We start from the raw sequence: 26840 nt of genomic DNA, 5'->3' as shown, positions 1-26840 counted from the left end.
GTTGCCAGTTTGGAGTTATGAAAATTCATGACATACTTGTGAGAAAAAAAAAACTAAGATCTGGGTATAATCTATTCTGAGTAAAACATATGCAAACACACACACACCCACCCAACATTCTCACACAGATTACGTCACGGACAGCCGATTCTCAAATATTTTGATATTTTATTGTGAACCTATTTAATCATGGGATAACGGTCAATAGTGGCATTTTGTCACCCTCTATTGGACCACACACTTCATCAAAAGGCACAGAGATTACAACAGCAGAGCTTATGGTACGTACTTTCACCTCACCTTCGAGCAAAGTGTGGGAACTGGGGCATGACGTGCACATGAAAACTTACCCCTTTACCACAACTACCATGTCTGATTGGTTTTTAAAGGGCCATTCCAACAAAAAGGTACCATATAATTGTAAGAGGGTAATGTTTTGTCATTGTGTCAAACGAGTATTTTTCACTTCTTCCTCTAGGTGTGGGCAGAGGAGTGTGTTCCTTCTTCGCTTCCCACATGCTCCACAAGTCCCTGGCCTATAGGGCCGACTGGTCATGCCTGTTCCTGGATGAGCCTCCCCCTGGAGACCACAGAGCAAAACAGTTCCATACAGGAAGACACCTAAGGATTCAGTATGAATCTCCCACTGCCAACTTCAATAAGATGATGCAGGACATCGTGTTTACGTACCTGAAAGCTTATCCCCACCACCTGCTAGCTCTGTTCTCTGTGGCATGCCCACTTCCCTGTCCCAACCCTTCTAAGATCACATGCTGCATGTGTGGCACTGTGACTGGACCCACAGGTCACTTGAACTGTGAAAGCCCAGGAGGGAGAGGAACAACAGGAGAGGGAGATGGTTGCCAGGCAGGAGCACCAGCAAAGTAGAAGTTGAGACTTGTTTAGTCTCATTGGTCAAACCCATGAAATCAGGAAGCAGAGACAGAAGAATGCAAATATTTCACCTGTGAGGAACGTACCTGCATCCCCTATTTGAATGTTCAAACAAAACAACCAGCACCAGTTTCAATTATAATTTGTTTAAATAAATTATTTTTTAAATTATAAATATCAAATCTTGAAGATAGAGCATTTACAGTAAAAAGCAATAACTGTGATACTGTCACACATTTAGATGGTTTAAACTGAAAGTGATATGTTGAAAACTTTACTGCTGATGTATAATTTTTGGGGAGCATATCAACAGTGGACTAATGAACATTATACAATGTTTTCAGTGAACTATCCCTAAATTATGCTTGCTTCCCTGACAAGTGCATCATGGACTTGTTACAACTGTGCTGAGAAATGTTCCAGGAAAAGCACTTCCAAGTATATATTACTGAACAAAAAATGTCAAAGATTGTAAACATTCTATGCAACAAATATGAGAGAAATAAGCATGAAAGTATGGAACATTTCTGGGATCTTGTATTTAAGAGAATAAAACGCAGGCCACTTTACATGTTACATTTATTTATTTGTATATATACACTGAAAAATTTGCCATGGATCCTCAGATCCTCAAAAGGTTCTACAGCTGCACCATCGAGAGCATCCTGACTTGTTGCATCACTGCCTGGTATGGCAATTGCTCGGCCTCCGACCGCAAAGCAATACAGAGGGTAGTGCAAACGGCCCAGTACATCACTGGGACCAAGCTTCCTGCCATCCAGGAACTCTATACCAGGCGGTGTTAGAAGAAGCCCCAAAAATTGCCAACGACTCTAGCCACCCTCGTCAGACAGTTCTCTCTGCTACCATACGGCAAGCGGTACTAAAGTGCCAAGCCTAGGTCAAAGAGGCTTCTAAACAGCTTATAGCCCCAAGCCATAAGACTCCTGAACATCTAATCAAATGGCTCCTTTTACAGTGCTGCTACTCTCTGTTGTTATGTATGCATAGTTACTTTAATAACTCTAACTACATGTACATATTACCTCAACTAACCCAGTGCCCCACACATTGACTATGTACTGGTACCCCCCTGTATATAGTCTCACTATAGTTATTTTACCACTGCTCTTGAATTACTTATTGTTATTTCTTATCTGGATTTTTAAAAACGGCATTGTTGGTTAAGGGCTCGTAAGTAAGCATTTTGCACTGAGCAATGATTTTGCTTAGTGCAAACCTCGACTACATTCGAATAACCTGTAGCCAACATGCATAGAGGTCTAAAAAAAATTAAGACCAAAACATAATATACATGTTTAAATAAGAAGTGCATATACTAGTACTTTCAGCAAGCACATTCATAATACACCAGGGTCCAGTAAAACAACCTCCTGACCTCCCAACACAAACTAAATAAGTCAATGATCCTTAACGCTCAGAGTTCCAGATGGACTACTTATCGTATAAAGTTCTTGGGGTAGAGTTTGAATAACTTTCCTTCCTGTGTGGGTTCAAACCCGTATTTCTCCAGCTGTTCCTTATCAAAGGAGCCTTCCTCAAAGTCTTTCTGGATCTGTGGGGCCACAGTCTCAGAGAACAGACCCTCAGGGGTGACAGCGGGCTCCGTTCCAGCAGGGGTGCGGTACGACACGTAGGGCTTGAGTTTGAATCCCTCCAAGTTTGGCACCACAAACTGAGGAATCATTGCCTGTACTGGAACAAATTTTCTGCTGGAGGTCAGTACTCCTGTTGGCTGTGCCCCTCTGCCTTTGTAGTGAGTCCTTGAGCCACGCTTGCTGGTGAATTCAGCCATACGATCAGCTCCTCTCACAAGGCCCCTTCGAAGAGCATTCAATACACCCATCGCATGGAAGAGTTTGTCTCGAGCTGGAGGACAAATCTGTATGGAGTCAATGAAATGGGTGAGATTACAACTGATAGTTTAAACCTACTCTGGAAACAATATTAAGCAGTTAGCTCCTCACTGTGGTGAACCTAGCCACCTTTATGGTATCAGTTCTTTCACATTCGTTTAAATTAAGTAAATGAGACTAAGATGAAGAATGAGAAATCAATTGTTATATTCTTGACTTCAGTTTCCTACCCTGTGCAAATTGTCAATTGTTAAGCAACTACTGCTTCGCTTTCTCGCTAGCTACTAGTAACTAACGTTAACGGTCGACGTTATCATGCTTGTACCGTTAATGTTAGGCACGACTCGAATTACCACATGTTTCATGTTGTGATTCTTCCTGAAGATATGGCTAATAACTGAAAACGTCTAAACATTGTCCTCTGTCCATAGTTTCGTTGCTAGCAAGATGGTTTTTGTCCCTTGTATGTTGATAGCACGAGTTAATTAGCTAACGTTAGCTGATGTAGCTGGCAAAACACATGGCATGGGTTAACAACACACTCTCGGTTTGTAAACAGCTGTAGTACGGATATTAATTGTTGAAGTAGCTAGATGAAATTTTGGATGATAGGCACTAGCTACATGACTTCGATTAATCTCACTTTAGCGATAATACGTGGAAATTCTACACACTCACCTTGAACAGTGCCCACCGGAAGATAGAGCGCACACGAAGACACCGACGTCAGAATAAAACGTTTTGTTATTGGTTGGATTCAGTCAGTGGTAGCCAATTGGAATTCCAGATACTGGAATGAAAATACATGTGTACAAGACTTTGACAGTGGAGAATAAAGTGGAACGTTTGGTAACGATCCAGTAAGTGATACTATTTTAATGTAACCATATAGTGTGGTGCAATTCCTTTGTGTTTATTTGACTGCATGGCAACAAAACTGCATAGCGGGACTTCGTATGTTTCTTTGTCAGTCCATTGAGCTTCGCGTGGCAGTTGTTACACAAATGGCCATATAGCCGACCGAAGTAAAGTTGGTTTTATATTCACACATTCGGACATTCAACAGATATTCGCCAAAAGCCATTTAAAAATGTGAAAATCATTTGCCACAAAATCATCAAACTAGATATGATTTATTCTTTAAATGTCTAGCATACTTTTACAACCTGTTTTGAGTAGAAATTCCAGTTTTTATTTTATAGAAATACATACAATCTAAAAAAATCTCATTTGAAGTGTTATAAATCAATAACTAATTCACCGTTTGTCACAGAAACATCAAACTAGATATGATTAATTCTATAAATGTCTAGCATACTTTTACAACCTTTGCTTTGAGTAGAAATTCCAGTTTTGATTTGATTGAAATACATAAATCTCAAATATTGCATTTAAAAATGAAGAGATCAATAACTAATTCAGTGATTGTTGCAGAAAAAAAGGTGAAAATATGCATTTATTTGAAATAACTTTAAAGAAATGTTGATTTCAAGTGCAATTTGTTCTAAATGAAGTTACACAATGTTTGCAAATAGTTATTTCTGCAAGGCATGTGAATTGAAAGGGATATGGTAATACCTAATACCTTCACAGAACAGCGCAAACTGGCTCTAACCTGAATAGAAAGAGGAGTGGGAGGCCCCGGTGCACAGCTGAGCAAGAGGACAAGTACATTAGAGTGTCTAGTTTGAGAAACAGATACCTCACAAGTCCTCAACTGGCATCTTCATTAAATAGTACCCACAAAACACCAGTCTCAATGTCAACAGTGAAGAGGCGACTCCGGGATGCTGGCCTTCTAGGCAGAGTTGCAAAGTAAAAACACATATCTTTGTCAAGTGTCTGTTTTTTTTGCCCATGTTAATCTTTTATTTTTATTGGCCAGTCTGAGATATGGCTTTTTCTTTGCAACTCTGCCTAGAAGGCCAGCATCCCAGAGTCGCCTCTTCACTGTTGAAAACAAGGACATTTCTAAGTGACCCCAAACTTTTGAATGGTAGTATATGTTATGGTTCACTCTTAGATTTCCTTATCTCCACTGTGGAATGTCCATGTTGATCCTCTTGGTTGTCTTGGTCCTCTTGATCCATCCTCCTGTCTTCTATGTTAGTCAGGCCTGACCCCTTAGTTTTTTTCCTGTAATCTAATTTAATATGACTGAAGATGCAGAATTTTATGCCAGGCCCCTTCTAATAGGGTATAACAGACTCGTTAGAACTTTGACCACATGGCCTCTAGACAGACTACATGCCCTCTATCAAATCAAACCTGTAATGTTTACTCAAAACAAAGGTTGTAAAGGTATGCTAGACATTTCTAGAATAAATCATACAGTTTGATGTTTGTGACAAACGGTGAATTAGACATTCATTTTTACATTTTTAAATGGCTTTTGGTGAATGTTTGTTGAATGTCTAAAACCAACTTTACCTCGGTATATAGCCGTCCACTGCCTGGACCTATGAGCACCAATTTAATATCTGGGATTAAATGTAATTGATTGGAAATATAGTCTTATTCTTCCATATTTCTTCCATAGATACATTAAGGGAAGGGAAACATTCATAGAGTGGTATGCCTGTATTTTATCAGTTTGTTGATCAAACACAGCTAGGCAAAAAGTCCAGTTCTTGAAAACAATCCTGCAGTGCACCTGCACAGTATTTTATGAACAGGCCTTATTGTTATGCCTGTCATGAACAATCTGTTTACGTTGGTGTGTAGTGTAGCCTCCTTGTTTGTGGGTGAGTCTATTCAAGTATGCAAGTGCAGTGGCGAGAGGGTGTCTGGTGACAGAGTGCAGCAGAAAGTCACACTGTGCCAGTTCTCTGTGACTACAGCCAGTGAGTGATCCAGTGTTCTCATTTCTAATCTGTTTTGTTAGGGGATGTCTTTTGCCTTAATGACTTTTTAGGAGTTCAATAATTCACACAATGCACCTTTAACCCCATTCCTTTCTGATCAGGCCCATCACTGTATGGAATGATTGAAGTGTGAGAAAGACTTTCTGATCAGGCCCATCACTGTATGTAATGATTGAAGTGTGAGAAAGACTTTCTGATCAGGCCCATCACTGTATGGAATGATTGAAGTGTGTGAGAAAGACTTTCTGATCAGGCCCATCACTCTATGGAATGATTGAAGTGTGAGAAAGACTTTCTGATCAGGCCCATCACTGTATGTAATGATTGAAGTGTGAGAAAGACTTTCTGATCAGGCCCATCACTGTATGGAATGATTGAAGTGTGTGAGAAAGACTTTCTGATCAGGCCCATCACTGTATGTAATGATTGAAGTGTGAGAAAGACTTTCTGATCAGGCCCATCACTGTATGGAATGATTGAAGTGTGAGAAAGACTTTCTGATCAGGCCCATCACTGTATGTAATGATTGAAGTGTGAGAAAGACTTTCTGATCAGGCCCATCACTGGAATGATTGATGTAATTTCTGATTGAAATGTTGAGAAAGACTTTCTGATCAGGCCCATCACTGTATGGAATGATTGAAGTGTGAGAAAGACTTTCTGATCAGGCCCATCACTGTATGGAATGATTGAAGTGTGTGAGAAAGACTTTCTGATCAGGCCCATCACTGTATGGAATGATTGAAGTGTGTGAGAAAGACTTTCTGATATTTTCTACAGTCTCTTCCACTGTGACCTTGTTTTGTTGTTGCCAGGAATGGATGACAAGGTGGATGACAAAGATGAGGACAGCTGCAGTCCATACCCAGTAATAAACCAAGTTGTATGTCTCCTACACACTCTATTACCCTGTCTAATATGCAGTCTTTGATTCCATTCCTCTATCTAACCTCCTATATGCCTGGTCATGAATACACATCAGATGAATGTTGGTTTCCTTTGGGTTTTGTAGAGCCTGGTGCCTCTTGGCAGTGAAATCAAGGCCAGGATGCAACATTGGGTGGAGGACAGAACAGAGACTGCTATGCCATTGCCATTGGTAGGTAGCTACCCAACACTTTCTTCTCCAGCACTTACTCTGCAAAAAATGCTTTTGTGGCTGTTCTTAGATCAGCATGCCAAAAGCCTACTGTTTCTGCATCCCAAATTGCTCCCAGTGTAGGCCTACTAGGGCTCTGGTCTGAAGTAGTGCATTTTATAGAGAATAGGGTGTCATTTGGGAAAAACGCCTAGCCAATATATTAGTGTGGATGTGGTTTGGTTCACGCCAAATAATCATCTTCTTTTCCCCTCCCAGTGGACTGGTTTGCTGATCGTAGCTGTACTGGCTGTGGTGGGAGTGACTCTCATAGGCGTTGTTGTGTTTTTGTTCTACAGAAGATACAAACAGTACAGTCTGTATTCCCTTCCTCCATTCCCTCATAACTGAAGAGCTTACTATTTGATTTAATTGTTAGAATCAGTTGTTCTACAGTAACTACCTACTTGTATTAGCAAATATTTGAAACCAAAATATTTGAAACCAGTAAAATAGTGAACATTGTTCAAGTTTGTAACATTGTAATGAAGCCCCAAAAAACTAAAAGCCATTTAGGCCTAATATGTTCATAGCATGTTTCTGTATGTGTTTTCCAGAGGAGGAACAGCCTCATTATCGCTTCAGGAAAAGAGACAAAGTTATGTTTTATGGCAGAAAGATCATGAGAAAGGTCAGTCACTCACTCACATATTTTGTCTAGTGTGTCTCCCATAACTGTTTGGCGTTATTGTCAGTATAAATAGCACATAGAGATACAGTAGATTGTCCGTATGTTAGGCTCCACTGTAGCCTGGTCAAGCGGACTGAGCACCGCGCTCTGGTTTCATTTGACTTCACTTGTCAGAATGGGACCTACTGCGAGTTCAGGCTGGTTCCACAGAGTATATTTAAATAAAAATATGTCTCCCTGTTTTTCTCCATACCAGGTGCAGACCTTGTCCTCTACCTCAACCCCTATCTCTACCTCAGGGTCCCAGAAGCAGCGAATCAGGAAGAGAACTAAAGTCCTGTCTATAGCACGAAAGTGAGTCATGACTACATTGTGTATTCAGAGGATACCTGAAGTGATAACCTCTCCTTTCCTGATGGGGAACAATTTGACCAAATTTAGTTAGTTTTAAGGATGAGTTTGAACACCACACAATAAGGCTAACACTCTGTGTCCCAGAATCCTGCGCATTAGAAAGGAGCCTCCCACCCTGGTGGCTAAGGAGCCCCCTCCCTCTCTGCTGGAGGCTGACCTCACAGAGTTTGACGTGCAGAACTCCCACCTGCCCTCTGAGGTGCTCTACATGCTCAAGAACGTCAGGTGAGGGAACCGCAAACATACGTCAACACCTAGACCAGGGATACTCAAATCTGGACCTTGAGTCCAGTTACACTGATAATTCTCATTCTTGCACTTTAATCCAGGCCGTCATTGTAAATAAGAAATTGTTCTTCATTGACTCGCCTGGATAATTATTATATATATTTTTTTAAATGGTTAAACAACAACAGACCCAGGACACCTGGTGAGTTCAATTAACAACCAGATAAAAAATAAAAACAGAAGTGTACCTAGACTCAAGGTCCAGATTTGAGTATCCCTCACCTAGACTGAGTCAATTATGGGTTCTCATGTTGTAAGGTGTTGCATTACCAACAGTTGTGTTAGCAAAGCCTGTGAGTGATCACCCCTGTGTAATCCATCTCACCAGGGTCCTGGGCCACTTTGAGAAGCCTCTGTTCCTGGAGCTGTGTCGTCACATGGTGTTTGTGCAGCTCCATGAGATGGAGCCTCTCTTCCGTCCCGGGGACATCGACGACAGCATCTACGTGGTGCAAGATGGCCGTCTGGAGCTCTGCATACATGAGAGTGTAAGGTCTTCACATGCTATATCTATCTGGTGCTGGAGACAATGTTATTTCACCTCAATGAATAGGAAAATGACGAAGGTATTTGCAGTGATTGAAAGGAAATTGTATTCCATCTTTGACAAACATTTCGCCCCAAGGTCATGAAGGTCTCCGACATTACGATGTGTTTACAACCACATGTATTATGTATGTAAAATTTGACAGTCAAATGAAAATGAAATGTATTTTGTTGTTACAGGATGGGACAGATGTGGTCGTGAAGGAGGTGTTGCCAGGAGACAGTGTCCACAGTCTGCTCAGTATCCTGGATGTCATCACTGTATGTTACGCTTTCCACTCTGTCATTTACCCTTTGACTCAACTAGCGCATGTTTATATATCCGCTCCACTCTGATAAGTACCTAAGACACAGGAGGCTGGTGAGGGGCAAACAACTCATAGTAATGGCTGGAATGGAAAACCATGTGCTTGATGTATTTTATACCATTCCAGCCATTACAAGGAGCCCGTCCTCTGGTTTAAAGTGACACCAGCCACCACTGAACTAAGCTAGAATGAATTCCTCTCGTCCTCTACCAACTTATGCATCCCAGGGTCACTCAGCCCCCTACAAGACTGTATCTGCCAGAGCTGCAGCCCCTTCTACCATACTGCGTCTTCCAGCTGCTGCCTTCCAGTGTGTGTTTGAGAAATACCCAGAGACTCTGGTCCGCGTTATCCAGGTACTGTTACTATCATTGACAGACTGTCCTAGGCTGCGTCCCAAATGGATCTCTATTCCCTGTATAGTGCACTACTTGTGACCAGGGCCCAACTGATTCAATGCCATTTGGGATGTGGTCTGTAGATAGGGAAATCAGCGATTATATAATCTCACTGAAATACTGGCGATTACACCCCTGACGGGTTTGTATGCAACTGAAACATTATTCTGTAGCCACACAGCTAACCGCAAGATACAAAATGGCTGAGTATTTAGTATTTTCAGGGACACAGCCTGGCTGTACTCTGTTCTGCTCTCCTAAAACAGTGTGGCCGTTGTTACTTTTTGTTGTCCTTTCTAGATCATCATGGTGCGCCTGCAGAGAGTGACCTTCCTAGCACTTCACAACTACCTAGGTCTCACCACCGAGCTCTTCAATGCGGTATGAGACACACACACACACACACACACACACACACACACACACACACACACACACACACACACACACACACACACACACACACACACACACACACACACACACACACACACACACACACACACACACACACACACACACACACACACACACACACAGAGACCTCAATAATGAAAGATGATCCATGACTGGGTAATCTCATGGGCAGACAACGTAAACATAAATCGTATCGTAGATCTGACAGACACAGACACTGTATCTATACTATGGCTGCCGATAGCTAACGAGCAGCAATAGGTCTGGTGCTTGGGTTTTTCGACACTTGTTATTTGGACAAATTATGTTTTCGCAGGTTTTAGCATATTTTGAATTCTCAGAAGGGGATGGGACATTCAGCCCATAGACTTTCCCATAACTTGCAAAGAGAGAGGGTTGAGTGCCTCGTTCCAGTTCCGCTCCTCATTCTAGCATCTCTTAATCTCCTCTTTTAACATGTATGGACCCAGCAGCTGACCAATTACTCAAGACTTTAGTTCTGAGATTAATGACTGGTATTTAATCTTTGAAGGGAATGCACAAACCTGATGGTTCTCTGTGTGTTTTGTGTTTCAGGAGAGCCAGGCAGTCCCCTTGGTGGCAGTGCACAGTGTGATAGGTGAAGCCAACCCAAACAGGGGTCTACACAGACAGCACTCCCGGTCTGAAGAGGCTGGGCCTGAGAGAGGGGGTTCTCATAGACAGACTCAGTCTGAAGAGTCTGGCCATGAGAAGGGGCCCAGTGACACAGGTCAGTTATTATGGGATGGTCATCTCACTGGTCAATCTCAGCATCATTGCATTGAATGATCATTTATCCTTTGGTTTTGCATAGGGTTCCATAATTCAGGTAACTTTCTCCCCAAAAAAACAAATCCCAGTTGAAAGATTCCTGAAATCAGGAGGGTATAAGCAGAAAATCCGGGAATCCTCCAACTCGGGTTTCTGGGAAAATGTGGCAATTTTGGGAAAGCTACTGGAAATGTGAAACTCTAGTCTGGATTACATTTGGAACACTTTATCATGTACATATTGATCCAAATGGATGAATGTGGAGGCAGTTATGTTATGTCACTATGAACAATGGTGGCTTTCTGGAAACACATACTCATGGTGTTGCTGTATGGTTGTGGTGTTTCAGAGAATGGGGAGAGGAAGTCCTGTCTTTTAGATAGCAGCCCAACCACTAAAGGAAAGAGGTCTCGCTCTCAGTCCACTCCTATGGCAGTGTCAAGTAAGCATCCATTACCTCATGCACACACACAAACACACACCTGTACTGTACAAGCCCTGCTCCGTGTGTCTGAATGCTCTCTCCTCACACTCAGGTGTCACGTCTGCTGACCTCAACATGACGTATCAGCGAGCCAGAATACGAGAAGCAGCAGCTAAAGAAGAGACACCACCAGCAAGTCCCCAGGTCCCACACAAGGTATATGATCCACTGGAATCTTAATGGACACCTCTCACTATGTAGTAACAAAAAAGTTATAAAGATGCATGGAAAATCAGAAGGCTTTTCTCTCTCTCTCTCTCCTCTCTCTCTCTCTCCCCTTCTCTCTCTCTCTACCCCTTCTCTCTCTCTCTACCCCTCTCTCTCTCTCTCTCTCTCTCTCTCTCTCTCTCTACCCCTTCTCTCTCTCTCTCTCTCTCTCTCTACCCCTTCTCTCTCTCTCTCTCTCTCTCTCTCCCTCTCTCTCTCTCACTACCCCTTCTCTCTCTCTCTCTCTCTCCCCTCTCTCTCTCTCTCCCTCTCTCTCTCTCTCTCTCTCTCTCTCTCTCTCTCTCTCTCTCTCTCTCTCTCTCTCTCTCTCTCCCCTTCTCTCTCTCTCTACCCCTTCTTTCTCTCTCTACCCCTTCTTTCTCTCTCTACCCCTTCTCTCTCTCTCTCTCCTTCATCAGTCCATTCTGAAGAAGAGTGTGACTATGCTGCATACTCCCTCTGCTGTGTATCACTACCGTGAGGCTGGAGAAAGTCAGTCAGCCCACATCCACCACAGCAAGATCAACACCATCTTCCAGGCTGCCAAGAAGGACCTGCAGCGTCTCATACAACTACAGGTACTACATGGCTCCCTCTGGGTCTCAGTATACACACTAACTCTGGCCCCGGAGAGACACACCATGTGCAGGCTTTTGTTCCAGTCCAGCATTAACACCTGATTCAACTATTTACAGTCCTGATTGAAGACTGTTATTGCTTGATCAGTAGCTGGGCTGGAACAGAAGCCGGCACACACTGCGTCCCTCCAGACTTTGGACATTCCTGCCATGGAGCCCATGTGTATTTTCTGACCCTCTCTTCTCTGCCTCTCTCTGTCAGGACCTCAGTCTGTTGGAGGGCAGAGTGACTCTGCGTCAGGTCAAAGCTGGCTGTGTGGTGAACAGCCAGGGGGACCAGGTCAGTCTATCTGTCTGCAGGCTGGAGCTCAGCTCACTACAACGTCTACTTCTTCTCTCTCAGTAGCACTGGCAGAAACAGTCGTCCGTTTGTCACTGCATGTTATAAGTGGTTTATTTATGCGTTTCAAGTAGCACCCTATTCCTTATATAGTGCACTGATTTTGACCAGGGCCCATAGGGAATAGGGAGCCATTTAGGACGCACCCATTGACATTATGTACATCTGTGTCTCTGTTCCCTCTGGCAGGATGTGAGTGTGCAGTTTGTGATCTCGGGGGCGCTCCATGTGTACCAGAGGAGGATCGACCGTGAGGAGGACACCCTGCTGTTTCTCACCCACCCGGGGGAGATGGTGGGTCATCTGGCCGTGCTGACCGGTGAACCCCTCATCTTCAGCGTCCGAGCACACAGGGACTGCACCTTCCTGTCTATCTCTAAAGCTGCCTTCTATGAGTATGTGTTCCCAGTGAACAGACAGTCTCTGTCAATGTCTGATGGCAGTGTTGTCACTGTAATTGTCATTTTTGTCCCAGAGGCCCACCTGTTGGTGTGCATGTTTTTGTGCACAGTAGTTGCTATCTGAACATGTGAATGTGTGTCTATGTAGGATCATGCGCGAGGAGCCCAGGGTGGTGCTGAATGTGGCTCACACCGTGGTGAAGAGAGTATCCTCCTTCGTCAGGCAGATAGACTTTGCTCTGGACTGGATGGCTCTGGAGGCCGGCCGCGCTGTCTACAGGTACCTGCTGAATAGCATCAAAGTACATACGGATGTAGGATCTTAATTTGAGCCGGTCTACAGCAAGAAGACAATCCTGCACCATCAGGAAATGTGAATTATTATGTTGATTATAATTCATTGAATTTTTTTAGGGGATATGTTTTTTGTAAGGGAAAATCAAGTCTGACATTTCAAAGTGGAATTACATACTTCAGAAGACTTTTAAAACCTCAAATATAAGTTAATCTTCAACAGTGTGATCAAATTAAGATCCTACATCTGAACAGAACACTAGAATGGAAATTGGCATTGTAGCCACATGACATAATGGATCTCTCTACTGAATGGACTCATGTCCTCTATCTGTTCCTCTGTCTCACCTCTATACCCACCCGTTCCTAGGCAGGGAGACAAGTCAGACAGCACCTTCATCGTCCTCAGTGGCCGCCTACGTTCTGTCATCGCAAAGGATGATGGGAAGAAGGCGTTGACTGGGGAGTATGGTCGCGGTGACCTCATTGGGGTGGTGAGTGTTGTAGAATCCCATATTATTTATGGGTTATGTATTTACCTCTAGCTTGGTCCCAGATCTTTTTGTGCTATCATGTCCATTTATTGTCACCCATTATCATAGCATCTGGGACAGGACTAATTTAACTCGACATTTCAGAGATAGAACCCTTTATTAACTGTTGTTCATAAAACTTGTGTGGTGTCATCAGGTGGAGGCCCTGACCCATATGAACCGAGCCACTACAGTACACGCAGTCAGGGACTCTGAGCTAGCCAAGCTGCCTGAAGGGGCCCTCAGCTCCATCAAGAGGAGGTATCCACAGGTAGTGACCAGACTCATCCATCTGCTGGGTCAGAAAATCCTGGGAAATATGCAGCAGGTTAACGGACCCTTGGCAGGTTAGTGTACATTCAAAACATGTGTGTGCCATGGGGAATGTGTGTGTGTGTTGTTCTTGTATTTTGTCTGTGTTAACCACCCATGATGTCTCCCCCATGCTACTGTGTTCCTTCCCCCTGTATGTAGCTAGTGGCCTGTTCCTACACACCCCCAGCAGTAAGTGGGATTCAGGGAACCCTGCCTCTAACCTGTCCACTGTGACCATCCTGCCTGTATCATTGGAGGTACCTTTAACAGCCTTCACACTGGAGCTGCAACATGCACTCAGTGCCATTGGTATGTACCACGCTAGTACTCCTCCAGTTCCACCAATCCCAATGACTCAAACAGCTTTCCCAATGTGGGACAATAAAGTGAACTACTGGTCAACATTCAGTATGTACCATTTTTATTTATGTTGGTCCTTTAGGTCCAACCTTACTATTGACCAGTGACATCATCAAACAGAGACTGGGTGCTGCTGCACTTGACAGGTAGAAATGATGTCATAATGTCAGGCATGCACTCGCTTATCTGCTTTAGCACATTAGTGTCAAGATCAGTTCATTGTCATAGTTGATGAAAACACAAACACATCTCACCTCTCTCCTCTATAGTGTGCATGAGTACCGTCTGTCCAGTTGGCTGGGGCAGCAGGAGGACATCCACCGCATCGTTCTCTACCAATCAGACGATACCCTAACCCCCTGGACCCAGCGCTGCATCCGCCAGGCCGACTGCATCATCATTGTGGGACTAGGAGAGGCTGAGCCCACTGTGGGCGAGGTACAAAACGCACAGCCTTTAAAAAATATATATTCTTTAACTTTTATTTAACTGGGAAGTCCCATTCAGAAGACCTCTTTTACAAGAGGAAACTGAATAAGGGCAGCTGAATAAAGAATTAACATATAAAACCTTATCGGCCTAATTGGAATTAGCATAGTCAAGGGACTACTTTGTTGAAAGGAATATCTTATCAAGTGGAATTACTGGTAAAGAGTAATGTGTGTGTTTGTGTGTGTGTGGATTAGTAAAGTGTAAAGGGATTCTTAATTAGCTTTGTTAGGTTTAACCCCTATTAAAGTAAGTCTGTTAATTAGGGGTTGAATGACTGATGCTCTAGCTTAATGAGGAAGGAGATTTACAAAGCTCGTCTCTTTTACCCTTTAGAGAAAGACTTTACGGTATGTTGCCTGTATAATAAAAAATCTGGCAATATTTTTTAGAACGCAATTCATATAGTCGCATTTTTACCACATTCTTGCCAGGTTAAGCCTTTATGTCTCCTGTGCACATGCCGGCATGTTTAGGAGTATGAGTAGATGTGGTCAAACATCTATTTTAATAAATCAACTGAATATACACCATCGAAAGAAATCCATTATTCATTTGTTTTAAGAAACATTCAAAGAATAATTAAATACATTTTCAAAATAACAGAATGGCGTATTTTGAGCTTAATTATGTTACGGTTCTGTACAGCCATGGCAGCATCATCCAAATGAAATCATGTTATATTGTTCATTTAAACAGACAAAACACACCTACCCTGATTAGTCAACACCCATATATTTTATAGTAAGAATATAATGGAATATAACAGAATAAAATACAAAGAATATTTTTTTCCACACACAACTGTCATATTAATAAAAAAGGTGATATATTGAAACTGAGCCCAAGGCAAGCTCATGATTTTAAAAATCCACGTTTCTTCTCTTTTCTACCCTCACTCTGCTTTGTTAACCTCTTGGTCCTACCTGGCACGCAGGCATTCCATCTAGAGCTCTGGAAATGCAAATGCGCTACGCTAAATGGTAATAGTATTAGTTAAAACTCAAACATTCATTAAAATACACATGCAGGGTATTGAATTAAAGCTACACTCGTTGTGAATCCAGGCAACAAGTCAGATTTTTAAAATGCTTTTCGGCGAAAGCATGAGAAGCTATTATCTGATAGCATGTAACACCCCAAAAGACCCGCAGGGGACGTAAACAAAATAATTAGCATAGTCGTCGCTACACAAACCGCACAAATAAAATATAAAACATTCATTACCTTTGACCATCTTCTTTGTTGGCACTCCTAGATGTCCCATAATCACTATTGGGTCTTTTTTTCCGATTAAATCGGTCCATATATAGCCTAGATATCGATCTATGAAGACTGTGATAAACGGAAAAAAATAGTGTTTCATAACGTAACGTCATTTTTTTAAATTCAAAAAGTCGACAATAAACTTTCACAAAACACTTCGAAATACTTTTGTAATGCAACTTTAGGTATTAGTACACGTTAATAAGCGATAAAATTCATCAGGAGGCGATGTCAATTCTATAGGTGTCTGTTTCAAAAAAATGTCTTGGAGAGAGCTTGACCAAAACATCTGGTCGGAGACCGGAGGGAATCGATTCCCTTGATTCGTTTAGACCAAGAATCAATTCCGAATCAAATGACAAGACTCTAGACAACGTGTGGAAGCTGTAGGCACTGAAACCTCGGTCTCATGTAATGCGATGCACTTTGAACAATTCCTTGAAGTCGCGGATGGATATTTATTTCCATTTTCAGTGATCAGATATTCCTGCACTTTTCGATGAAACGCACGTTCTGTTATAGTCACAGCCGTGATTTAACCAGTTTTATAAACGTCTGAGTGTTTTCTATCCACACATACTAATCATATGCATATACTATATTCCTGGCCTGAGTAGCAGGGCGCTGAAATGTTGCGCGATTTTTAACAGAATGTTCGAAAAAGTAGAGGGTCGACTTAACAGGTTAAGGAGCAGGCATATGGTCTTACATTGAGTCTCTTCATCATGATACCCATAGGAAAGGCTTTTGGACTATTTCATTCTCTGCTGTCTGATTGCTATGAAGGGATAATATTGATGGGCACCCAATCCCTCTTATACAGTGTACTTCTTATAAAGCTACCGAATGTTTCAACACACATGGATCTGGTCCAATAGTTTATTATTACATGATGGATAGGACACCGTGTGAGATGCAGCTTGTGACAGAACACTTTAGAGTTTCACAGCTATTTGTATTTCCAGATTGCATTTCCACCCAGCTGTCAGTGACATCATGCCTTGGGGATGTGTTCCAGGTGGCTCTGGTCCAAAGTAATGGCCTATATAGGAAATAGGGTGCCATTTGGAAAACAACCTTAACTCCACTGTGGATATGACCCAGTTGTCCCTGTGCTGTGGCCTCTGTCCCCTAGTTGGAGCGGATGCTGGAGGGCAGTGCTGTGCGGGCACAGAAGCAGCTGGTTCTGCTGCACAGGGAGGATGGTCCCCCGCCCCAGGGCACTGTTGACTGGCTCAACATGAGGAGCTGGATCTCCAAACACCTGCATCTCTCCTGTCCACACAGGGTCTTCTCCAAGAGGAGCCTGCCTAAACTGGTACCTTATATATACACACACACACACAGGCAGGCACAGGCAACGCAAGCACAAGCACACACACTTTTCCAAGAGCAGCGTGTCCAGGCTGATACACACACACCTCAGCCAGAATAATCCCAGCTCCTCTCACTAGGGAATATTCAACCTACTTCTTGGTCTTGGTTCACTCTGCTTCACTGCTCATATGATGTAGGTCTCAGAAAGAAGCCTTTAAAGGACAGCCTTGACCTAGTCTGCTTCCCAAATGGCACTCTGTTTCCTATATAGAGTACTACATAGCACTCAAAAGTAGTGTACTAGGGATTAGGATGCCAATTGGGATGAATCACTAGTTTGCAGACTCTTTCCCTCTACCCCTGGTCTTGTGTTCCTGTTGTGGTCCTGTGTGGTCATCCTCAGAGAGAGATGTACGAGCGTGCTTTCCAGAAGCCTCCGGACCGCCACTCTGACTTCAGCCGTCTGGCCAGAGTACTGACAGGCAACACCATCGCCCTGGTGCTAGGGGGAGGGGGTGCTAGGTACTGCTACTCTCTCTTTACCTCACACTCCAGTGTAACATGCTCATGAACATGCAGCACCATCATTAGGACTTTTGAATCTGATTAGATATGTAGTCTGCAGTAGTCATATTATGATTTCTATGCTGCAGATTGTTACAACTCTGCAATTATATAAAGACCATTATTTTGCGTAATGGTTTTTCCACGTTTTTGCCTAACTTTACATTTGTAGTATAGTGTTCTTAGTGTCTGTTTGCTCTGCATTACTCTCTCCTCTGTCTACCTTGCTGTGTTTCTGTGAGGCCTGTCTTTTGATGATGGCCTTTCTGTCTGTCTTGTCTACTCTCTGCTTCTCTTTCCTTTCTGCTCTGGCATGTCCAGGAGCTGGGTCAAGGTGGGTACTACTCACTCTAGTCCCCTAAATACTGCTCTACTTGAATGTCCACTAAAGGCTTCTTAGGCTGACCATCCCCCTTTCTCCTGCTTTTACTCACACACTGACGGTGCTTATTGTACAGCGTCATTTTTTGGAATCTGTAACCAAACCGTGGTCTGTGTTCCTCTATCCAGGGGCTGTTCTCAAGTTGGCATCCTGCGGGCGATCAATGAGGCAGGAATCCCTGTGGACATGGTGGGTGGAACCTCCATCGGCTCCCTGATGGGGGCGCTGTACGCTGAGGAGAAGAGCAGCAGCCGTATGAGGGTTCGCGCTCGCGAGTGGGCCATGGTGAGTAGGTACAGGACCACAATGAAAATAAGTCGGTAGACTTTGTGTTTAGCATTGTTGATGATTTGTTATGTATGTATTGTTGTACTCCAGTGGCTGAGAGAACTCTATTTTAAATATGTCAAATAAAATTAGAGGAACTAGGTTAAATGCATTAGAGAAGTTTACTGTAATGTATCTCTCTCCCCTCTCCATCCCTAGGACACGGGGTCCATCTTCAAGAATGTGTTCGACCTGACGTACCCTGTGACCTCAATGTTCTCTGGGGCTTCCTTCAACAACAGCATAAGCTCTGTCTTTAAGGACAAACAGATTGAGGTGAGACTGAGTAGGTTATACTGTAGTCCACTCCCAATGACAGGATTCCATTTCTAATAGTGACTGGTTAAAGAATAAGCCTCGTGCTGGATTTTTTTTTGTGGTTAATATGACCACATGTCCCGAATTGTGCGTGACAGTCCTGAATTTTGGCCCTTTGTCCCGCAACCAAACCAAATCATGTCCTGCATTTTATCAACAAATTCAAACACCACTAATTTTAAAAAAAAAGTTGATTTGTCTTGTATTTCAGTCAGACATTCCAACTTGTCTCTTGCATTCACATTGCACGACTGAAAAGATATACAAAAACCTGAGAAATTCTACTTCCTGTTTTCTTTTCCTGGAGATTTTCAACCAAGGTCTCATTGAAATTACAGCGAGATATGGATGAGTTTTCACTTCCTACGCATTCCACACATTCCACTAGATGACAGCAGTCAATAGAACTTTGTCTGATGACTAATGTGAAGGGGGGTCGATTGACACAGGAAACAGCCATGAGTGGACCATGGTTTCACCAGGCGTGTTCACAGGGGAAGGACTTGCATTCCACCGCTCATCTGAAGAAATTCTCATTCTCCGGTTGGAACGTTATTCAAGATATGGGCCGGCAGGGTAGCCTAGTGGTTAGAGCGTTGGACTAGTAACCGGAAGGTTGCAAGTTCAAACCCCCGAGCTGACAAGGTACAAATATGTCGTTCTGCCCCTGAACAGGCAGTTAACCCACTGTTCCTAGGCCGTCATTGAAAATAAGAATTTGTTCTTAACTGACTTGCCTGGTTAAATAAAGATAAAATAAATATATGTAAACAACATTCTAAAGACTGATTGATTCAGTACATCGTTTGAAATGTTTCTACTGACTGTTACGGAACTTTTGGGCATTTTGTCACATTATAGTGGATGCGCTTTGTGACTTTGGAATTGTTTACCAAACGCGCTAACCAAAGTTAGACATTGGACATAAATAATGGACATTTTCGAACAAATCAAGCATTTATTGTAGATCTGGGAATTCTAGGACTGCATTCTGATGAAGTTTATCGTGTATTTTCTGGTTTCTGTTGACTCCAACATGGAGGCTAATTTGGCTACTGTTCTGAGCGGCGTCTCAGATTATTGCATTGGTTGCTTTTTCTGTAAACTTTTTTTGAAATCTGACACAGCGGTTGCATTAAGGAGAGGTATATCTATAATTCCAGGTGTATAATTTGTGTTATCATCTACATTAATGATGAGTATTTCTTTTGAAACGATGTGGCTATGCAAAATCACTTGATGTTTTTGGAACTAGTGAATCTAACTAATGTAAATAAATATTAACTTTATCAAACAAAACATGCATGTATTGTGTAACATGAAGTCCTATGAGTGTCATCTGATGAAGATAATTCAAGGTTAGTGATTCATTTTATCTTTATTTATGCTTTTTGTGAATGCTATATTTTGCTGGAAAATGGCTGTGCTTATTGTGGTTTGGTGGAGACCTAACATAATCGTTTGTAGTGCTTTCGCTGAAAAGCCTATTTGAAATCGGACACTTTGGTGGGTCAGCCCCAAAACATCACTGCTCTAGAGGAGATCTGCATGGAGGAATGGGCCAAAATACCAGCAACAGTGTGTGAAAACCTTGTGAAGACTTACAGAAAACGTTTGACCTCTGTCATTGCCAACAAAGGGTATATAACAAAGTATTGAGAAACTTTTGTTAGTGACCAAATACTTTTTTTCCCACCATAATTAGCAAATAAATTCATTAAAAATCCTACAATGTGATTTTCTGGATTTTTTTTCTCCTAATTTTGTCTGTCATAGTTGAAGTGTACCTATGATGAAAAGTACAGGCTTCTCTCATCTTTTTAAGTGGGAGAACTTGCACAATTGGTGGCTGACTAAATACTTTTTTGCCCCACTGTATATCAGGATATTCTACCTGAAATGTTTTTATTGGTTGACTTTATGTAGGCAATTTTTATCTAGTTGGCAAGAGAACAAAAACATATTATAATTGATCGGTAGAAATTGTAAATTGGCACTCCACATGGAAAAGTTTGCTGACCATAGGTGTAGTCTATTACCGGCAACTTCGGGAGCATAATGGCAGAATCTGCAAAGGCCAACAGGAGCAGGAGGAAGGGGCGGGAACAGGTTTTTTTCCTTCTGATAAGGCTATCTTGATCTCTGGCTCCCTCTTGAGTCATATGTGTCTTAATTATTTATTCAAACAGTGCGCTTAAAGCATCAGATAAGCTCAGTGCATTGTTGGTATGTCTGCAGTGCATTCAAAAAGTATTCAGACCCCATGACTTTTTCCACAAATTGTTACGTTACAGCCTTATTCTAAAATTGATTAAATGTTTTTTCCCTCATCAATCAACACACAATACCCCATGCCCCCTTTAACAAACCATCTCCTTTTTTTCTACCATTTTTAACCGACTCAAGCTCACCCTCTTCCTCTCTGTCTCTCTTAGACCTCCTCTGCCTCTTCCTCCTCTGTATTCCAAGTATACGTCTACTTATGATTATACTACACTTCTCCTGACATGCATCTTGTTCTTGCCTTCATAAGGGATGCCATTTAAACGGCTGTCACAATCTCTGTACAATCTGCACGAACCCCTCGGGATGTAGCACTCAACAGTGCATCCCACTTGTAAAGCAGCTGTTTCGTCTTGATGTTCTTATTTATCAATAGCTACCGCAACACTTTTCCATTTCGACAGTTGCTATCCTTGGAGTGCTGCGATTAGATTCTGGGACGGTGCTTAGCGACGGGTCAATTGGAGGCTGCATTTTATGCATCCTATAATGATATTCAATATGCTACATCTGTCGGTACAAACTTAGGATGTCAGTTACATTTTTATTGTGCTCTTACCCTATTCAAATTTACATAAGGTCAAACAAGATAAGGTGAAATCCTCTGTGTGGTGGTTTTAGATGATCCTCTCTTAATTTCCCTTTCCCCCTCTTGCTCCTCCTACTGTCCTAGGACCTGTGGATCCCTTACTTCAACGTCACAACGGATATCACTGCTTCATCCATGAGGGTTCACACTGACGGTCTGTCTGGCTTTACTCTCTATGTCCATATATAGTGTCCAGGGCCTTAGGGTTCTGGTTAAAAGTAGTTCACTATCAAATCACATTTTATTTGTCACATGCGCCGAATACAACAGTAGGTAGACCTTACCGTAAAATGCTTACTTACAAGCCCTTAACCAACAATGCAGTTCTAAGAAAATAGAGTGAAGAAAATAGTTACTAAATAAACTAAAGTATAGTGAATAGGATGTCATTTGATGCGTGCCCTGGTCAAAAGTAGTGCACTATATAGGGAATAGGGTGCCATTTGGGACATATCATCTAGCTCTTTGACTCTCTTGAAGTATTAAACCTCAGCATTCCCTCCTCTTGTAGGTTCCCTGTGGAGGTATGTGCGTGCCAGCATGTCACTGTCTGGGTACATGCCTCCCCTCTGTGACCCCAAAGACGGACACTTACTCATGGACGGTGGCTACATCAATAACCTACCTGGTCAGTTTTCATATGACCATGTCTCAAATGACTATAAAACATGAAATTAAGTCAGCATACTTGTAATACTGAACAAGTTAGAGACATTAACTTGCATGTGATGTACAGTACACAGTAGATGCCATGGTTATTGGTCAGTCTTTACCTCTGTCTCGCTCTCTGTCTATAGCTGACGTAGCTCGCTCCATGGGGGCCAAAGTAGTGATTGCCATCGACGTGGGCAGCCAGGACGAGACTAACCTCACCAACTATGGCGACTCGCTGTCTGGCTGGTGGCTGCTATGGAAACGCTTCAATCCCCTGTCAGAGAAAGTCCAGGTGAGTAAGAGGGCTGCTAGAAAACCCAGGATACTTCAAGGTTATTTAGTTGACAATGAGTAAGCTCCCGGGTTGTTGATCACAACAGATCAATGAAGACGGTTTTGAATGCTCCAACTCCTGTTTACCAGGTATTAGTCCGTTTTTGGACATTTTTCTGGGTAAGCCCTGTAATTGGATTCCTCTCATTGTTGTTTGGACACCCCTGCTACTTTCCTTTGTTTGTGTAAGCGTGGAGGCCTACCTGCACTCCCATGTATTTGTGTGCTCTAATTCACTATAAAGGTCCTGAACATGGCTGAGATCCAGACCAGGTTGGCCTATGTCTGCTGCGTTCGTCAGCTGGAGTTGGTTAAAGACAGCGAGTACTGCGAGTGCATCCGTCCGCCCATCGATCACTATGGCACCTTGGAGTTTGGCAAGTTCGACGAGATCGCTGTGAGTAGCCCTCTGTTTCTCACTGGCGGCATCCCAAATGGCAACCTATTCCCTATATAGTGCACTGCTTTTGACCAGAGCCCATAAAGTAGTGCACTATGTAGAGAATAGGGTGCCATTTGGGATTTGGGACATTGACCCCTTAGCTGTGTCATCATGATCTCACCTAACCCCCCTTTCTCTGTCTCTGTCTCAGGAGGTGGGCTTTCAGCATGGTAAGACAGTGTTTGACATGTGGAGTCGGAGTGGAGTTGTGGATAAGATGATGAAAGACAGACATCAAGAGGAATTTCACAAGACCAAGAGCTGCAATGTGAGTTAGCAAGTTACACAGGCAGCTTCTTAACTGCACCACACCTAGTTTCTATTTCAGATGTGTTGCACCAGCTCTTCCAACCCTTGTGCACCTCATCTTGGGTTTTGATATGGTTTTTACTGTCATTTCTGACTGATTGCTTCCAACACTCGCTGTTAGGAACCTGTTATGAACTGGAGTCTAGCAGTTTTCTAATTTACAGTAGCAACGGTCATCAAAATTGTTAAAAGATTTTGAAAACAATTCTAATAAATGCAACAGTTGGACAATGGATGTAGATTCTCCAAACTTTTTGAATTTTTATAATCCATCAGATACTGACAAACATTGTACTGGCAGACAAATACTTAATGGAGTTCAGGGATTTTGGTGGGAATTCAGGTATTACATTTGTCAAATTTCACTTTTTTTTTTTTGAATACACTCACATATAAATTGTCTTATTGTATCAGGTATTTTTTTATATTGTGTGTTAAAATAAAGAAAATGATATGTATCTAATTTGCATAAATACACAAGCTATATTTACTCATATTAATACATTAACATAAAGAGGTGGAACAGGGCTGCAACCACCATATATATCACTATAATCGTTGATAATTTAGTCGCCATAAAAGGTTCCTTTGGACTTCGTTGACTTAGCCTAGGTCCCAGCCTGTTTCTGCTCTCTTGCCAATTCCCTATTGAATTGTCATGCCAATTGTTTACCGTGTCAAGGAGTTGGCAAGATGGCAGAAACAGATTTGAGACCAGGCTATTATTGACTGCCTTTTGTGATCCTCGGTCTGTGTGTCTCTCAGGTGGTCACATGTCCCAATGCCTCCTTCACTGACCTGGCAGAGATTGTCTCTCGAATTGAGCCTGTCAAACCAGTCCTGGTGGAAGGTGAGAGGGACGTACACACACACACACACCCCCCTACGGTACCTTTCTGATTCCTGTGTTTTTCACTCTCCGTCCTTCAGAGTTATCAGACGATTACCAGACGGACTATGATGATTACCAGACGGACTATGATGAGGAGGCCAGAGAAAGTGCTCTCTCCGACTTTGACATGTCTAATCCCAACAGTGGAGTGGAACACACAGAGGGGGAGGAGACTGCAGACACTACTGACACAGTATGTACAAGTTGGAGTTCCAATTGGTCCCCTATTCCCATTCGGAATGCACACGCAGACCCACTGAAGCAGGATCCAGTATTACCTTTACTAAAGTTATGCTAACTACTAAATAAACAAAGAACCAAGGAATTCTCAAGAAGAAAATAATAAAGTCAAGAGATCAGTTATACAAAAACATTGTTTTCCTTGTTTAATCTCCTACAACTACTCACCTGTTTTCATTCTGTTTCATGTTCTCTCTCCATCTTCCTATCGCAGGATGAAGAGATTCAGATCAGGGTCCGACATCACCTAACCAAACGGCCACCAAACCGCGTTGACAGTGTTGATGATGCATAACATCCATCAAATTCATGATGTACTGTTTCTCTGTCCAGTTGACAGTGGTCCTCAATGCCAGTCTAGACATTATTATTATGTTAGGATGTTTATCATTTTTCAGCTGTTATGTTAATTAAGGTTAGGTTGTATTATAATCAAGGTCATAACATTTACATTTCATTCTTAATACTTTTGGTTACATGAAACTATATGAAGAGATGTTTTACAATGCAATGTTTTACTCTTATTTTTTTTTTGCTGCCATGTGTGCCTTTCACATTCATGGTTGTAACAGAACAGCTCCTTTCTGATTCATCGATTGATAGTGATTTATTGTAGCCAGTACCAATAATGAATTAATGGAGCTGGAAGCCTGACCTGGGGGCAACTACAGTATGATAAAGGAAATATTCAATCTTATTAGATTGGGTTGCAAAACAATCATATCATTCTTCTAGTATTAACATTATACATGGTATTGTTGTTTTAGAGTGAATGCATTACTTTAATTATGTCGAATATGTATTGTTATTTACATTGTTAGAAAGGACACTGAGTGCCATATTATCAGGGATGTGTGTGTGATACCTAACGGTTTATGTATTTATTTCTCCTTCCTTTCTTTAGATTACTTTTCCTTAGCAGAGTAGAACATTTTAGTCAGGGTTATGGAACATCTGTAGTGCACTACTAAGAATAAAAGGTGGAAGAGTAGCAGAAAATAGATCATACTTTGATATGATTTTGCAAACACTATGGTTTTGTCCTTTATGACTTGAAAACGGATGATTTAACCCATAAGAGTCTAAGCCGGGGAGGTTGTACTAAGCTGTATGGAATTGTTTTAATGAGGTCATACCATCATTTACATATTTGATTTGGAATTATAAGACGCCTGGAAGTATAAAAAAATAATTGTAGGGCTTACTGCCATTAGCCCATATAGACACATTGAATAACAGATTCACTACATGGAACAGATAGTACCGCAAAAAATAAAAAGGAAGTTTGTTCTGAAGTGTCTGTCCAATATCTGAGAGATATACAGTATAAGAAAGATGTAAAAAAATTAATAATAATAATATGAATAAACATGTTTTCTATGCCTGTAACCCCTTATTTTTTCACTAAACAGTCTTCATACAGTGCCTTCGGAAAGTATTTAGAGTCAGACCCCCTGACTTTGCCACATTTTGTTATGTTACAGGCTTATTATAAAATGGATGCAATTGTTTTTTCTCCCCTCATCAATCTACACACAATACCCCATAATGACAAAGCCAAAACAAGTTTAGACATTTTTGCTAATTTATAAAACACATAAGTATTCAGACCCTTTACTCAGTACTTTGTTGAAGCACCTTTGGCAGCGATTACAGCATTGAGTCTTCTTGGGTATTACGCTACAAGCTTGGCACACCTGTATTTGGGGAGTTTCTCCCATTCATCTTTGCCTCACTCCTGACTAGTCTCCCAGTCCCTGCAGCTGAAAAACATCTTCACAGCATGATGCTGCCATCACCATGCTCCACAGTAGAGATGGTGCCAGGTTTCCTCCAAATGTGATGCTTGGCATTCAAGCCAAAGAGTTCAATCTTTGTTTCATCAGAACCAGGGAACCAGTCAGGCATTCAGTGCTCAAACCACCTGGTTTATAATTAAGCAATAAGACCCAAGGAGGTGTGGTTTGAGGCCAATATATCACGGCTAATGGCTGTTCTTATGTAAGACGCAACATGGAATGCCTGGATACAGCCATTAGCCGTAGTATATTGACCATATACCACTAACCCCCGAGGTGCCTTATTGCTATTATAAACTGGTTACTAAGGAAATTACAACAGTAGAAATTAATTTGTCATACCTGGCTTTCAGCCAATCAGCATTCAGGGCTCAAACCACCCATTCAGGGTTCCCGAGTGGCGCAGATGTCTAAGGCACTGCATCTCAGTGCTAGAGACGTCACTACAGATCGTGGTTCCATTCCAGGCTGTATCACAACCGGCCGTGATTGGGAGT

The 26840-nt window shown here is 42.2% G+C and overlaps 2 protein-coding genes across 6 annotated transcripts; one reads left to right on the top strand and one right to left on the bottom strand.

Moving 5' to 3' along the window:
- Positions 1-1414: 1414 nt before the first annotated feature.
- Positions 1415-2761, bottom strand: mrpl41 (mitochondrial ribosomal protein L41). Its single transcript, XM_046351215.1, has one exon. It carries the CDS (start codon positions 2759-2761, stop codon positions 2354-2356), a length of 408 nt encoding a protein of 135 aa, XP_046207171.1. The 3' UTR covers positions 1415-2353.
- On the top strand, positions 2691-25933 carry LOC124036522 (patatin-like phospholipase domain-containing protein 7). Of its 5 annotated transcripts, none has more exons than XM_046351211.1 (35): positions 2691-2819; positions 6451-6503; positions 6648-6734; positions 6993-7089; positions 7331-7404; positions 7661-7758; positions 7903-8043; positions 8435-8594; positions 8833-8913; positions 9188-9316; positions 9659-9739; positions 10352-10526; positions 10917-11009; positions 11104-11207; positions 11678-11836; positions 12099-12176; positions 12426-12631; positions 12786-12917; positions 13302-13425; positions 13622-13811; positions 13939-14088; positions 14222-14285; positions 14409-14577; positions 17030-17212; positions 17615-17733; positions 18286-18442; positions 18644-18760; positions 21759-21828; positions 22186-22302; positions 22472-22620; positions 22906-23058; positions 23255-23371; positions 24178-24262; positions 24343-24497; positions 24759-25933. In XM_046351211.1, the coding sequence occupies exons 1-35, from the start codon at positions 2765-2767 to the stop codon at positions 24837-24839; spliced, it is 4203 nt and encodes a 1400-aa protein (XP_046207167.1). In that variant the 5' UTR covers positions 2691-2764; the 3' UTR covers positions 24840-25933. The 5 variants fall into 5 exon arrangements, with proteins under 5 accessions (XP_046207167.1, XP_046207166.1, XP_046207168.1 ...); XM_046351210.1 differs by having other exon boundaries at positions 6451-6518; XM_046351212.1 differs by lacking the exon at positions 2691-2819 and adding an exon at positions 3542-3631 and having other exon boundaries at positions 6451-6518.
- Positions 25934-26840: the final 907 nt, after the last annotated feature.

Source organism: Oncorhynchus gorbuscha, linkage group LG05, assembly GCF_021184085.1.
Source record: "Oncorhynchus gorbuscha isolate QuinsamMale2020 ecotype Even-year linkage group LG05, OgorEven_v1.0, whole genome shotgun sequence".
NCBI classification, from domain to species: Eukaryota; Metazoa; Chordata; class Actinopteri; order Salmoniformes; family Salmonidae; genus Oncorhynchus; species Oncorhynchus gorbuscha.
This window is presented reverse-complemented; position numbering and strand designations above follow the sequence as displayed.